Source organism: Manacus candei, unplaced genomic scaffold (assembly GCF_025592945.1).
Source record: "Manacus candei isolate 608988 ecotype Guabito, Panama unplaced genomic scaffold, ASM2559294v1 h1tg000048l, whole genome shotgun sequence".
NCBI classification, from domain to species: domain Eukaryota; kingdom Metazoa; phylum Chordata; class Aves; order Passeriformes; family Pipridae; genus Manacus; species Manacus candei.
In genome coordinates this window covers 5216461-5229128 of record NW_026138096.1, presented here as the reverse complement: position 1 = coordinate 5229128, position 12668 = coordinate 5216461, and the positions used below count along the sequence as shown (strand labels likewise).

The following is a 12668-nucleotide window of genomic DNA, read 5'->3' as shown; positions in this document are numbered from 1 at the left end:
AAATTTCAGTGCATATCCCCAAGTTCACCAGATTCCTCTGTTACCTCCATGAGAAAAACTGGCTCATACCCAAAGAAAGAGCAGTTGTCATTTGTCACTTAGAAAGATCAGTTCCCTGAAAATGGTCAGTGTCATTCACCTTATCTGCAAAGCTCGTTAAAAACCATTGAGAAGGAATATTCAACTCTACAACTAAAAAGAACCAGCCTAGCTTCAACAGGGGATGATCTGTGTGAAACAACTGGTAGAGTGGAGAAAGTCTTTCCTGTTTTTTACCCTAGAAGCAGCTTATTAGAGAAACTCTTCAGGGTCAAACTCAGAATGGGAATTGCCAGAAATTCAAATCTGATTTCCTGTCAGTTGGCCAGGTCTTGGGGAGGCCAGTGCATTAGAGAGAGTGGTTTGCTCGGAAGTGTGAAGGTTCTTTTCTCTTTTATGTTCAGATGTGCTAAAATCCGAAGATACTCAGGCACACAATTTCTTTTGAGATAGGCATTGATATACTTTAGGTCATTAGGTTTTATTTTCTCCCTACAACTCCTCCTCAGGACAGCAGGATTTTTTATTTTAAATGGCATGCCTCAAAAACATCTGAAAATGATTTACAAGCTGTGCTTTGAAGACATGTACGTATTTGATTTAAAACTTTCTGGGCATGAAACAACAGTTTTCTGTCAGCCCAGTGGCTGACTAATACATAATATTTGTTCATGCTATAGGGAATCTGGAAGAGATTCCTGGCATGTCCCATGGTTATTTTGTTTTGGAGGTAGCTTTATAGAAACAATACAGTAGTGCAAGCAAAGGTAAAGAGGGAAATAGAATTATAGAGGAGAATAACAGGGAAATAATTTTTAATGTTTCACTTGTGATCTTAAGACATTTCATTCTGAGTAGGGAATTGATATTCATATCTAAAAAAGACCTTGTAGTAAGGGGGAAGTCCTCCCTAATCCTGCAGAGAATAGATGTGTGGTTTGCCATTTATATTTGTATCTGAGCTTGGACATAAGTATGCCACTGGACAGCTGTTGATACAGACAGTTATCTTTGGAATATGGCTTTTTTAAATGTTGCAGTGGATTTAGATGCAAGGACATTGCAAGTATGTAAAAGAAAAAAAACAGCTAATCAACTAATTCTAAATTAAAAAAAAAAAAAAAAAAGAAGAAAAACTTCAACCCTTAACAAATGGGCTAAAACCAAACACATGTTAACAACATTGCAACAAATCAGCCAGAATAGCAGTGGTTTCATATTCCCCTCCTGTTCACCAGCTACAATGTTTTCAGTCAGCTGTGTATTTCATTACATGATATATGCCACAATATAGCAAAGGTGAAGTATATAAATATAGACAAATATTCCTTATACTCTGCATTAACAGTAACTGGTGACTTGTCTTTCTCATTGGATAGTCGACAAGGATTAGTTGCATAATTCCTTGAAAATCATAGAATTGTAGAATCAACCGTGTTGGAAAAGACCTCCAAGATCATCAAGTCCAAGCGTTGATGCAAGAGTGCCGTGGTTACTAGACAAGGGCACTAAGTGCCACATCCAGTCTCATCTTAAAAACCTCCAGGGACAGTGAATCCACCACCTCCCTGGGCAGCCCATTCCAATGTCTGATTATTCTCTCCATAAAAAATTTATTCCTAATATCCAACCTAAATCTCCTCTGGCAGAGCTTAAGATTGTGCCTTCTTGTCCTACTGCTGGTTGCTTGGGAGAAGAGACTGATGCCCACCTGGCTCCAACCTCCTGTCAGGTGGTTGTAGAGGGTGATGAGGTCTCCACTGAGCCTCCTCTTCTCCAGGCTAAACAACCCCAGCTCCCTCAGCCTCTCCCCATAGGACTTGTACTCGAGTCCCTTCACCAACCTCGTTGCTCTTCTCTGGGTCTGCTCCAACACCTCAATATCCTTCCTGAACTGAGGGGCCCAGAACTGGACACAGTACTCGAGGTGTGGCCTCACCAGTGCTGAGTACAGAGGAAGAATCACTTCCCTGGTCCTGTTGGCCGCACTGTTCCTGATGCAGGCCAGGATGCCATTGGCCTTCTTGGCCACCTGGGCACACTGCTGGCTCATGTTCAGCTTCCTGTCAATCCAAACTCCCAGGTCCCTTTCTGCCTGGCTGCTCTCCAGCCACTCTGTGCCCAGCCTGTGGCACTGCATGGGGTTGTTGTGGCCAAAGTGCAGGACACGGCACTTGGCCTTGCTGAACCTCATCCTGTTGGAATCAGACCATCTCTCCAGCTTGTCCAGGTCCCTCTGCAGAGCCCTCCTACCTGCTAGCAGATCAACACTACCCCCTAGCCTGGTGTCATCTGCAAATTTGCTAATGGTACACTCAATCCCCTCATCCAGATCATCAGTAAAGATATTAAATAGAACTGGGCCCAACACTGATCCCTGGGTGACACCACTAGTGCCTGGCTGCCAACTGGATGCAGCCCCGTTCACCACCACCAGCTATCCAGCCAGTTCTTAACTGCAGAGAGTGCCCCTGTCCAAGCCGTGGGCTGCCAGCTTTTCCAGGAGAATGCTGTGGGAGATGGTATCAAAGGCTTTGCTGAAGTCCAGATAGACCACATCCACAACCTTCCCCTTATCCACCAGGCGGGTCACCTGATCATAAAAGAACATCAGGTTGGTCAGACAGGATCTGCCCTTCCTAAACCAGTGCTGGCTGGGTCCAATCCCTTGTCCACCCTGTAGCTGTTGTGTGATTGCAACATGTGTTGCAATCTGTTGCCATCCATAAACAGAATCCATTCATGCTGGCATGATTAGATTTTTATTTGTTATTTGAAGAGACTGTAATACAATTTCAATAGGAAGATTTTATCCTCTTTATAAAACTCTGCATAATGTTAAATAAATATAAATATTCTTAAGCATTATATGTGTTTATTAATGATCCTAAAATCAGCAAACCTGATTTTGCATTGTCTTCTCTCTGATGTAGCTACTCGATCCTATAAAGTCTGTGTGCAACGGCCAAATTACACTGGTAATAGGCATACAATCCTATTTCTAAGAGGCATTTCATGAGATATCTCATGACTAACCTTTACATAGACGTTGTAGAAAGTGTTTTCTCCTGCCGTTTCTTCTTAGAATTTCTTTAAGCTCACACTAAATCATCAGATCTAAATCAACAGAACTCTACTAACCTGAGCAGAGCAATGCCATTCTGCACCAGCTGAGGATTAGTTCTTTGTATTTTGATACTCAGTGTCCTTCTTTTCTATTTCCTAAGGTGTACTACTGTCGATCCTTAGCCATTGCCTTCATTGAACAAACAGTCTTACAGCGGTATCATGACTACACTCATGACCCCAGCATTCCACCTACACTGCAGCCAGTGCTTAAGAATCTCTGTGCTCTCTATGGACTCTGGTCTTTAAGTAAACACCTGGCTGTGCTCTACCAAGGTGAGATCAGCTCCTGAATATACTGTGCATGTCAGCTCATAAAAGTCCTAACTTGGCAAGGGGAGGGAATCCTAACTAGGATTTATGTTAGAGCGTTTTCTTACTGCTCGTCTAACACAAAACAATCATTCTAAACCAAATTTTCAGGAGCAGGGATCTGAAATGACAAATAACCCAAAAGGTTCCCTGTTAGCTCAGAGGTGATGGAGGGATCACAAGTTTTGCTGTGATCCAGTGCTTGGGGGAGAGGATAGGGGATAAACAACAAGGTGCTGTAGTGTAGCTTGTTACTGGAAAAGGCTCTACATATCTCAGAATAAAAGTTTTGCAGCCAACTAATTAATGAAAGACTTTCAGTTACATGGGTGAATCTATTTAGTCATTTTTGTAAAAAGTTTGTATCAGTGTAATCTTAACTGGTGTCAGCTTCTCTGTGAATGTGTTTGCAGGTGGCTATGCTTCAGGTGAACAACCTGGTAGACTTATTCAGAATGCTATTCTGGAGCTCTGCTACAGGGTAAGCCTGTTTGTTGTGATTAAATAATATAATATACAAATACTAAAAAGGAGATATATCACTTATTCTATACTTCAAGGGGTAAATGAGCACAATACTATATAAATAATTTCTGAATAATTTTCTGTAAAGTTTAGCAAGTCATCGACCCTGAATCTAGTCCTAATTTATTTACCAATAAACAGAAAACAATATATCCTACCAAATAACACCACAGCATTTGTGGCCTTGCAATCTTCATTGGAAAGCCAGTGAAATATTTCGGTCCAGTTCTACTTATTTCATTATAATGTTAGCTTGTGAATTTTTTTTCTTAGCACAAAAGCTTTCTAAACTGGAATATATTCTTTGCAGGTCAGCAAAATTTCAAAGAAGAAGATGGACATTACATTTTTAAAGTTCAAAAATATATGTGTTTATGTGTGCAAACAGCACCATATTTGTTAAAATGTGTTTTAAAACCACTCCATAAGTAAAGGAGGAAAACATTTAAAATACATTCTCCTTTGACAGTTACCCTGGGAGTGAAAAAAGGCAAAATAAAACTAGGCTACTTATTATGGATTTCTCTTAAATTATCAATAGCTGATACATTATGAAAATATTCTTTATGCTGCTCTGTAGCTCACAGGTAGCCATAGACAACTACAGAAGTTGCCAAGTGTTATGTCTTTTATTTTTAAACAGTTGAAAGATGATGCCATTGCTCTGGTTGATGTCTTTGCTCCTCCCGACTTCATTCTCAATTCTCCCATTGGTAAAGCTAGTGGAGAGGTAAGAAAACCCATTGTTAAATTTGTGAGTTTAATGATTAAGAGGATTATTGCCTGTAAATGGCCTTAACATATTCAAGACACTTCACAGGTACAAAAGAAAAGAAAATCACTTTTTCAGTGGAAAGTCCTAGCAGAGTTAAATTGATGTCAGCAGAAAATGACATTTTGCATTTGCTGGAGATAAGCTTGTGAGGTATTGCTCTAGCTTGCTCTTGTAGGCACCTGTGCACTGAACACAAAAAAAAAAAAAAAAGACTGAGAGAAATTTTTGATACAGTTACACAAAGCAAGACTTAAGAGCATAAGAATGGCCATACTGGATTCAGTTCTCAGAATACTCTGTAACTGACAGAGAAGGGTGGCCAAGCAGCACATTGTACGAGACAGATGAAACATCGAGGTGTTCTTTCCCTGGTGTCTGAATTGTTGGCAGGTGGTGGTTTAAGAGAGATCTCATACTGTAGGTTGTATTTGTATCACTCTGTTTCATAGCCACAGACGTGTCTATCCTCCATTTTTTCCATCCATTTTCAAATTCAACTGTCTTTTGGTTTCCATCAGACAATAATTTCTACAGCTTAATTATGAGTATTGTGAAAAAATACTTCCTAGTCCCAGTCCATATGCAGTTGCTATCTATGGGAGCCTTTTCGTTCCTCTGACAGACCTTGTTTTCCTTCTCTGTGTATTTTCTGCTTCTGCCATATCCTTTCTGAGGTGTCATAACCAGACCTACAAGCAGGACTTGGGACGTGGGTGCACCATGGAGTTGGTGTACGAGGTCATGATCCCTCTCTGCTTTTTTTTTTTCTTGACACATTTAAAGATCCATATTTCATTCCAAAGTCTCAGCAAACCAGAATTCTTGCTTACTGGCCAAACCTACTCAGCAGGGCCAAGCTGTGGGATAACTATTTTGTAGAGACTGGTGTCACAGTTACAGTAGTTTGGTTTAGTGTGGATAGATACTGTAGACAATCACTAGCCTGGGGACACTGCCAGGATGTTTGTCAGGATTGCTGAGTCAAGTACTTGATGCTTTCCAATATTCTCTATGTCTTCTTGTCCAAAGTTGTCCATCGTTCCCATGGTGATCAAGGAATACAGAAGGCAGCCCAGATGTTTCCAACCAGAGGCTGACCTAACACAATGATTACTTTGTTAACACACTCTTTACAAATACAGGAGGAAGGACTTTCTCTACCTATCCAACCATCTCAACTGAGGTCTGTAATCATCACTGGAAACCTTGCTTCCATTTCTGTAGGTTTTTGGGATGGAAGCTCCAAAGGTATCTCTTTAGAGGAGGAACATAATTTGTAAGAAAGTTAAGACTATGTGTATTGGCCCAAAGCCCATTTTCACACATTATTCTGTCTCTAACAGAAGCTGTGAACAGATGCTATAGGCAGAAATATAAAATATGGTGCAAATACTCAGTCATCCATTCCTAGAATACTATCCCCTTTCTAACAGTCAGAGGGAGATTTCTTAGCTGATCAAGCTGTCATGTGTTGGATTTGGCTAGCTCTTAGCTCATACAAATGCAGAAGGCACAGAGACTTATTTATATTAGAGATTAATATTATGAGTATAATATATTAATTATGCACATGGGACTCTAAACACTACTGGCTTCCTTGTGTATTTTTTTTTATAAATTCATTGAACCATATTGAGAAAATAATTTCAATCAGTGATATTCAACCCATGCTCTATGGAATCCAGGAAGGTTTTCTGAACTGCCTGTAAGTCTGTGGTTTTCAACTTATGTAAATATTTTCAACTGAAATCTGAAAAAGGCTGCCAATCCCTCACTTAGAGAAAATACTCAATAAAGCTCCTTGTCTCCTGGCTGTCTATATTTAATTCCCTGTTCATTGCTATCTTTGCAGCTTCTAAAAACCAATACAAACATTTTAGTGAAAATTACAGTATGGTAAAGAATAGATTATCCAAGTATAACAGGAAAATGAATTTAATTCGAGGTAAGATATGCTGTGCTGCAGTGGAGTGCCTTGCACCATGAGCCTCAGATCTTCTGCTCATCAGAGCAGAAGAAAAGTTCCAAGATTTGTTATGGGCAGCTTTAAGCATGAAAGAAGAATTCAGATTCTCTTTAAAAGGAACTTTCATGGTGTGGACATCATTTCTATCTAGAAGTTTTGACAATCGCCATTTAAATATGTGAAGTTATTGCCACATTTAATTCAACATTAATTAAAAATTGTTGGACAATATTAACTCACATAGAATGGAATAAAAAGTTAACACTGGCTCATGTAATCAAGGTAAAATATATTTAATATTAAATATATTTCATTACTAATTAAATCATCACAAATGTATAGGACCAACCTATCTTTCAATGTGGAAGAAAGGCTTTTCACTTTACCTCCCTGACTGCTTTTACACTATGTTAATATTTTATTGTCCTGTACTCAGTCTTACTGCTGAAAATATGGCCTTCTTTTCCTCATCTTTCTGGAATGTTATTTAAAGTTTTAAGCTTCAGTCAATTATGAAATAAGAAGTATTGCTAAAATTACACTTTTGCAAAATTTACTTCCCATAGACTTTTTTTTAACTCTTCCACATAAAATTGCAAATTGATGATAAATTAGCAATATGCTTCTGAGAGAAGATTTTCTTATGCTTAAATTGGACAAGTTCACATCTAGAAGAGAAGTTCTGGAACTCTCCAGAAATGTGTTGAAACTAAGGTAACAACAGACATGCATGAGTGTTTTCAGATACAGCCTTCTGGTAACAGGTTTGGACAGAACAAAGATTAGCTTAATATAACTTTGTTTCTGAATTTCTACCTTTGATAATATAACTCATGTCAAATTGAAACAAGAACTAATAAAGATTACTGGTTTCCTTTTCTTATGCCAAGGATGGTCTAAGTGATTTACACAGAAATCTGATGTTTACAGTACTTTGAAATTTTGTGCTTTATCTTTGTGTTTATTCTTGCCTCTACATAATTATTCACATTTGTTGTCTAAAAACGCAGTCACAATCTCATTTCAACCAATAAGTTAGATAATTTATCTTGCAGAAGCTTTGTTTGTTTCTTCTGTATGCATTAATCATTTTATTATTATTATTATTTTGCAGTTATATAAAAATATGTGGGGAGAGATCCTTCAAGGCAACAAAGTTCTGAACAGACCTTCATGGTGGGCAGAATTTTGTATTAATAAACCTGTTACAGGCAGGCTGAAGTCAAGATTGTAAACCAAACAACTTGTAAGAGTCTGGATGGGCCTGAGATGGATACTTCATTTCAAACATCAAGAGGAAATATGTCAAACACTGGAAATGGAAGAGATTTTCATTGAGAAGTGCCAAGTTTTAAAGTAACTTTGAAATCAAGTCCAACTTGGTCTCAGGGACTGTTAACATAGTAATGACAGGAGCAAGAGCAACAAATCTGCACACTATACATATTTACTCAATTAAATGCAAAAAAAATGAAGATTCATTATGATTGCTGCTTTGCAAAGTTTATATTAAAGAAATTTTCCAATCAGTCTCTTGTCATTACTTACCTTACAGAAGGTAAATAATTAAAAAACATTTCCCATCAGGGATTATGAATAAACTGACAAAAGCAAAAAAAAAATTTAGGACAGGTCAGACAGAAGCTGTATTAACTATGAATATAGTAAGAGAACGTTCAGAGAGCATCTTCCCCTCTGCTCCCTTGTTCTCAGATTGCAGAGAACCAACCTATGTACTGTTTCAGAAAAAAGAAAGGAAGAGGTAAGGAAAAGCAATCATTTCAACGTTAAAACCAGGTATCCATCCCTGGAGGCATGGGACTCCTTAGAGAGCTTGCTAACTACCACAATTCTAAGGAGTCAAACAGTAAATAACAGCAATATAAAAAAATGGCTCTGACTAGTGACACACCTTTTTTATCTTAGCTCAGAATTGGAAAGTTGGAAACAATCACAGATTTAGCTTTTAGCTGAAAGGATGTTCTTTTAGTAAAGATAGCTTCTTAGCCAGACCTCTCAATCTTAGATATTAATAATTTCACCACTACAAGTTCAAGGTCAATTAAAAATGATCACCATCAACACACTTCAGTTAAAAAAAAAAATCAAAAAACCAAAATTCTGTGACTGTCATTTCTAGACCCATTGGAAAAACAGATAAAAACTCTCTTGTTAAACCTTACCTGTATTTTTTTTTCTGGACTTCTTTTTCCTTTCCAGAGATAGTCAGTGTTGTCTGTATTTTTTCTGCTTCTATTCCTTCTTCTCTTTTAATGAGGTACCATAATCCAGAATGTCCCAATAGTAGCTTTTTTTCTTGCTATTGAACTGTAGGAAAGTATAACCTTTGCTGAAAAATCAGCCCCGTATAAAGTATTTATTTTCTTTGAACTGTTTTGCCTCTCTTAATAACGTCCAATAGGTGGCATCATCCCATGAAAAAAAATAGATCAATACAGCTAAACACATGTCATTAGATATGGAATCACGGAGTGCCATGATTATCTTTAGCAATTTTCTATGTCAATAGGGAATCCAACAAGTGTCTCCTGCTTGTGTTGGTGCAGAGCTGAAGGAAACAGGCAGAGCACATTACACCCAATATCCAGTATAAACACCAGGATTTCTGACAGTGAAAAAGGAAAATGGGGAAGAGAAGCCCTGCTACATTAAATGTAGTAGCAGTGATCTGTCACTCTGCATTCTGTACTATCAATGCTGATCAGCAGCATTATTTCACTGTCTCACTTGCGTGTGATTTCACCATCACCTCTGAGTTCTTCAAAAGTGACATGGTCTTTTCTTGCCTCCTTCCTCACAGCTGGGAGACAGAGGTTTGTGTGAATCTTGCATATAAACTGTAAGTCTATTTATAAGGTCTTGGTAGCCCAGAAGAAAACACAAAAGTGCTTGACATATAGCTTAAGCCACCTTCATCCCCAAAATAACCCTAAAACAAAACTGTGTCACAGTACCACAGAACTGAAGACCTGGTGAGGCCAGAACACACATCAGGATAAACAGACACCCTGTAAAAATGTACTCCTAAGTTGTTCCCACAAATCTTATTTATTATGAATATTTTGTCAACAGCCAAACTCCCTGATAAAAGCTGAGCTCCTCCGTACTGATAAGGACTGCACAAACTGGCAGGAGAAGTGCTGTTTGTTCTGGAAAGCTTCTAACTTCAACTAGGGCAAGCACTGCAGAGACTACATCAGCAAGAACATGATTATGGGCAGAGAAAATAGTATACTCAGTTAAATAGCATGATTATGGACCCTAAATATGAATTGTCACACAGCTTGCAGTAAGCTTAGAGCTTCATGTGGTCCTTGGATACCCACACAGTTAATGGCAGGAGTTAGAGACCTGCACTCCAAAGCTGAAGTAAGTAAGAGCAGAGCAGGGGTACTGTGAGGCCTTAGGGATTTACTCTTTAAAACACCACACATCTCTCACCAAGACTGTTTGCAAGCTCAGTGCAGGTGTTCAGCAGCTGTCACGTTTACGTGCTGCCAGCAGAGGCTGTCACCATTTACTCCCACACCCACTACAAAGCCATGGTGCAGCATAAGCAGGTTCCTCCTGCTTGTGGATGCGGGGAGCCACTCTGCACTCAACATTATCAAAACTAGTATTTTCTGTATGAGTAGCTGGATAACCATTCTTTCATCAGTTATGACTATGAATTTCTGAACTGTATGTTTCACCAGCCATTTGTAATCAAATGATCAAAATATCCTTTTCCTCTGAAGTCAACAATAAACCAAAGGTTCCAGAGGTCTTCTACATCCGGCTTCTCAGAGCAACAGAAATTGTGAGTCTGAATTTGCAGAGCTTCAGCACGGAGGGAGAGAGACGTCATGAAATTTGGCATCCAATTATCTACTAAATCATAGGACAATAATTCAACAACTACCACAAGATGTCATTATTATATGCAGTTTCTTCCTTTTTGTAGAACATTAAATAAGAGAGGCTTCCCGCAGAACAGAAAAGCCATTTCCCTTCCACTTCAAATGCCAGATGAAGTTGGATGTGTCATTTTAACTTGTCTGGGGAGCTGGGTCAAAGGCTGTCAAATAGCTTCAGTCCAAAGCAATTTGGCCACAGGAATCTGTCCTTTTAAGCTGCCACATGAAGGCACCAGAAAGTTGAATCCAAGCAGGCCTGAAAGAGCCCTAACATTCTGCTTCCCCGGTGCCCTGTGCCATGCTTCTCTCCTGGATAGTGGATTACTGTCAAGGGTATTTCAAATTGGTTTCTTCTATGATGAGCTATTTCTGCTGATGTGACTCAAAGCAAAAAGGTTCTAGCAAAAAACATTAATTGTTCATATGCATTAGGACACTGAATGCTTGCTAATGTGGCAAGATAAATACATGAATATTTCACATCACCTCTGCAGGAGTAATGGTGTCAGGAGAAATGCTTGGGGAGTCAGGTGGCAGCTCTACCATCTTTACAGATGCAGTTCTGTGGATGCAGGTTTCCCAGAGGTGCCTGTTTTCTGCAGAGATAAGTAGGCTCATACACTACTATTTCTGTCTAAAAGCCTCTTTCCCACTGTATTAAATGATTTATCACGCATTCTGCAGGGTTACAAGTTCCTCTTCTGTTTACCTTTATTCATGTATTTTCTTTACTGACTTAATGTGTTTTCAAAGCAGAGAGGTGATTTCATACAAGCACATGCTACCAGCATGACCAGTCTCTCTCTCTCAGATGCAGCCATATGGACATCACAGAGGCCTGTGTGTCCTCTTGTAGCACTGTACCTTCATGGGCCTCAACTGTGTTTTGTTATTCCCAATTCTCATTAGCCTGAGATCAGAGTAAGGCTCCAGATCATTTTAGCTCGGTTCACTGGCCTAAGGAGCACCGTAAGCAGAGGGGAGCTCACTGCATGAGACACCCATGTGATAGTATAATCTGAGACAGGAGATTCAGCCAAGTGAAGGTCAGCTGTGATCACAGCGGGCTGCCCCCAGCACTGTCAGTGGGAACAGAAGCAGAAAGCTTCGTCCGTCTCTAAGCAAGTCAAATCACAGATTTATCAAATGCAAGCAGAGCATTTCACATCAGTTCCTTTCAGAGGCAGAGGGAGAGGTGAACACAGCTTTGTTGAGAACAACAGTTCTGCTGACTACCTTGCCTTGGTGTTTTTCTCAAACATTTGCAGCCTGGTTGCGTTTGTTCAGCATTCCCACAGCACGAATCTCTCTTGAATAAATGCAAGTTCCATCAGGAATTTCTTTGCTGTGTTTGTCAAAGAATAGACCAGCAAGTGTGTGGCTAAAGTAATTCCCAGTGGATTTCCTGAAGACAATTTATGCATTTTTTACATTTTTGTTTGGGAACTACAGTCCACTTTAGTATCCAGCACGTACTGAGATTTGCAGCACTCTCCAAAGATTGTCAAACTTGTCATTGGGCAATAGCTGCCTTCACCTGCCCGTGTTCTTCCATTCTCCTCCAGAGAACCCTCCCCAACTGGTTTCACTTGTGATCTTGTCTATACTCATAGCTTTGCTAAGTACTCATTTTTGCCAAATCATAAAATATCCATGGTTATTCCTCCTTTTAAGCAAAGAATATTTTTGAATTACATATTCTTTGCTAGAAGAGAATGCCTCAATTCATAAAGTCAATTTTGTTTAGAAGAGCAGTTGCCTGCTGCATATTTGCCATGGAGAGATAACCAGGAGTTGGAAAACAACCCACGAAAGGACCAACATGGAGCTGGAGTTTGTCCAGACCCATGACTGTGATAGGGATGTGACTTCTAAGGCATCCAGAGAAAAGCAACTATCCTACCAGTGTGCTGTACAGCATATACTGCATTGGCCATAGCACCTGTTTTTTTGGGGGCAGCCTGTCCATAAGCATTTGGCAAACAAACATTACCTGAGAAGGAAACCT

At 39.4% G+C, this 12668-nt stretch overlaps 1 protein-coding gene across 1 annotated transcript in view; it reads left to right on the top strand.

Moving 5' to 3' along the window:
• Nucleotides 1-8271, top strand: part of ACOX3 (acyl-CoA oxidase 3, pristanoyl) — a 34547-nt gene extending 26276 nt beyond the window's left edge. Inside the window, exons 15-18 of the mRNA XM_051798351.1 lie at nt 3267-3441; nt 3891-3958; nt 4646-4732; nt 7858-8271. Coding sequence (XP_051654311.1) covers nt 3267-3441; nt 3891-3958; nt 4646-4732; nt 7858-7977 — 450 coding nt within the window. The 3' untranslated portion in view covers nt 7978-8271. The remainder of the gene's footprint in view (nt 1-3266; nt 3442-3890; nt 3959-4645; nt 4733-7857) is intronic.
• The last annotated feature ends 4397 nt before the right edge of the window (nt 8272-12668 follow it).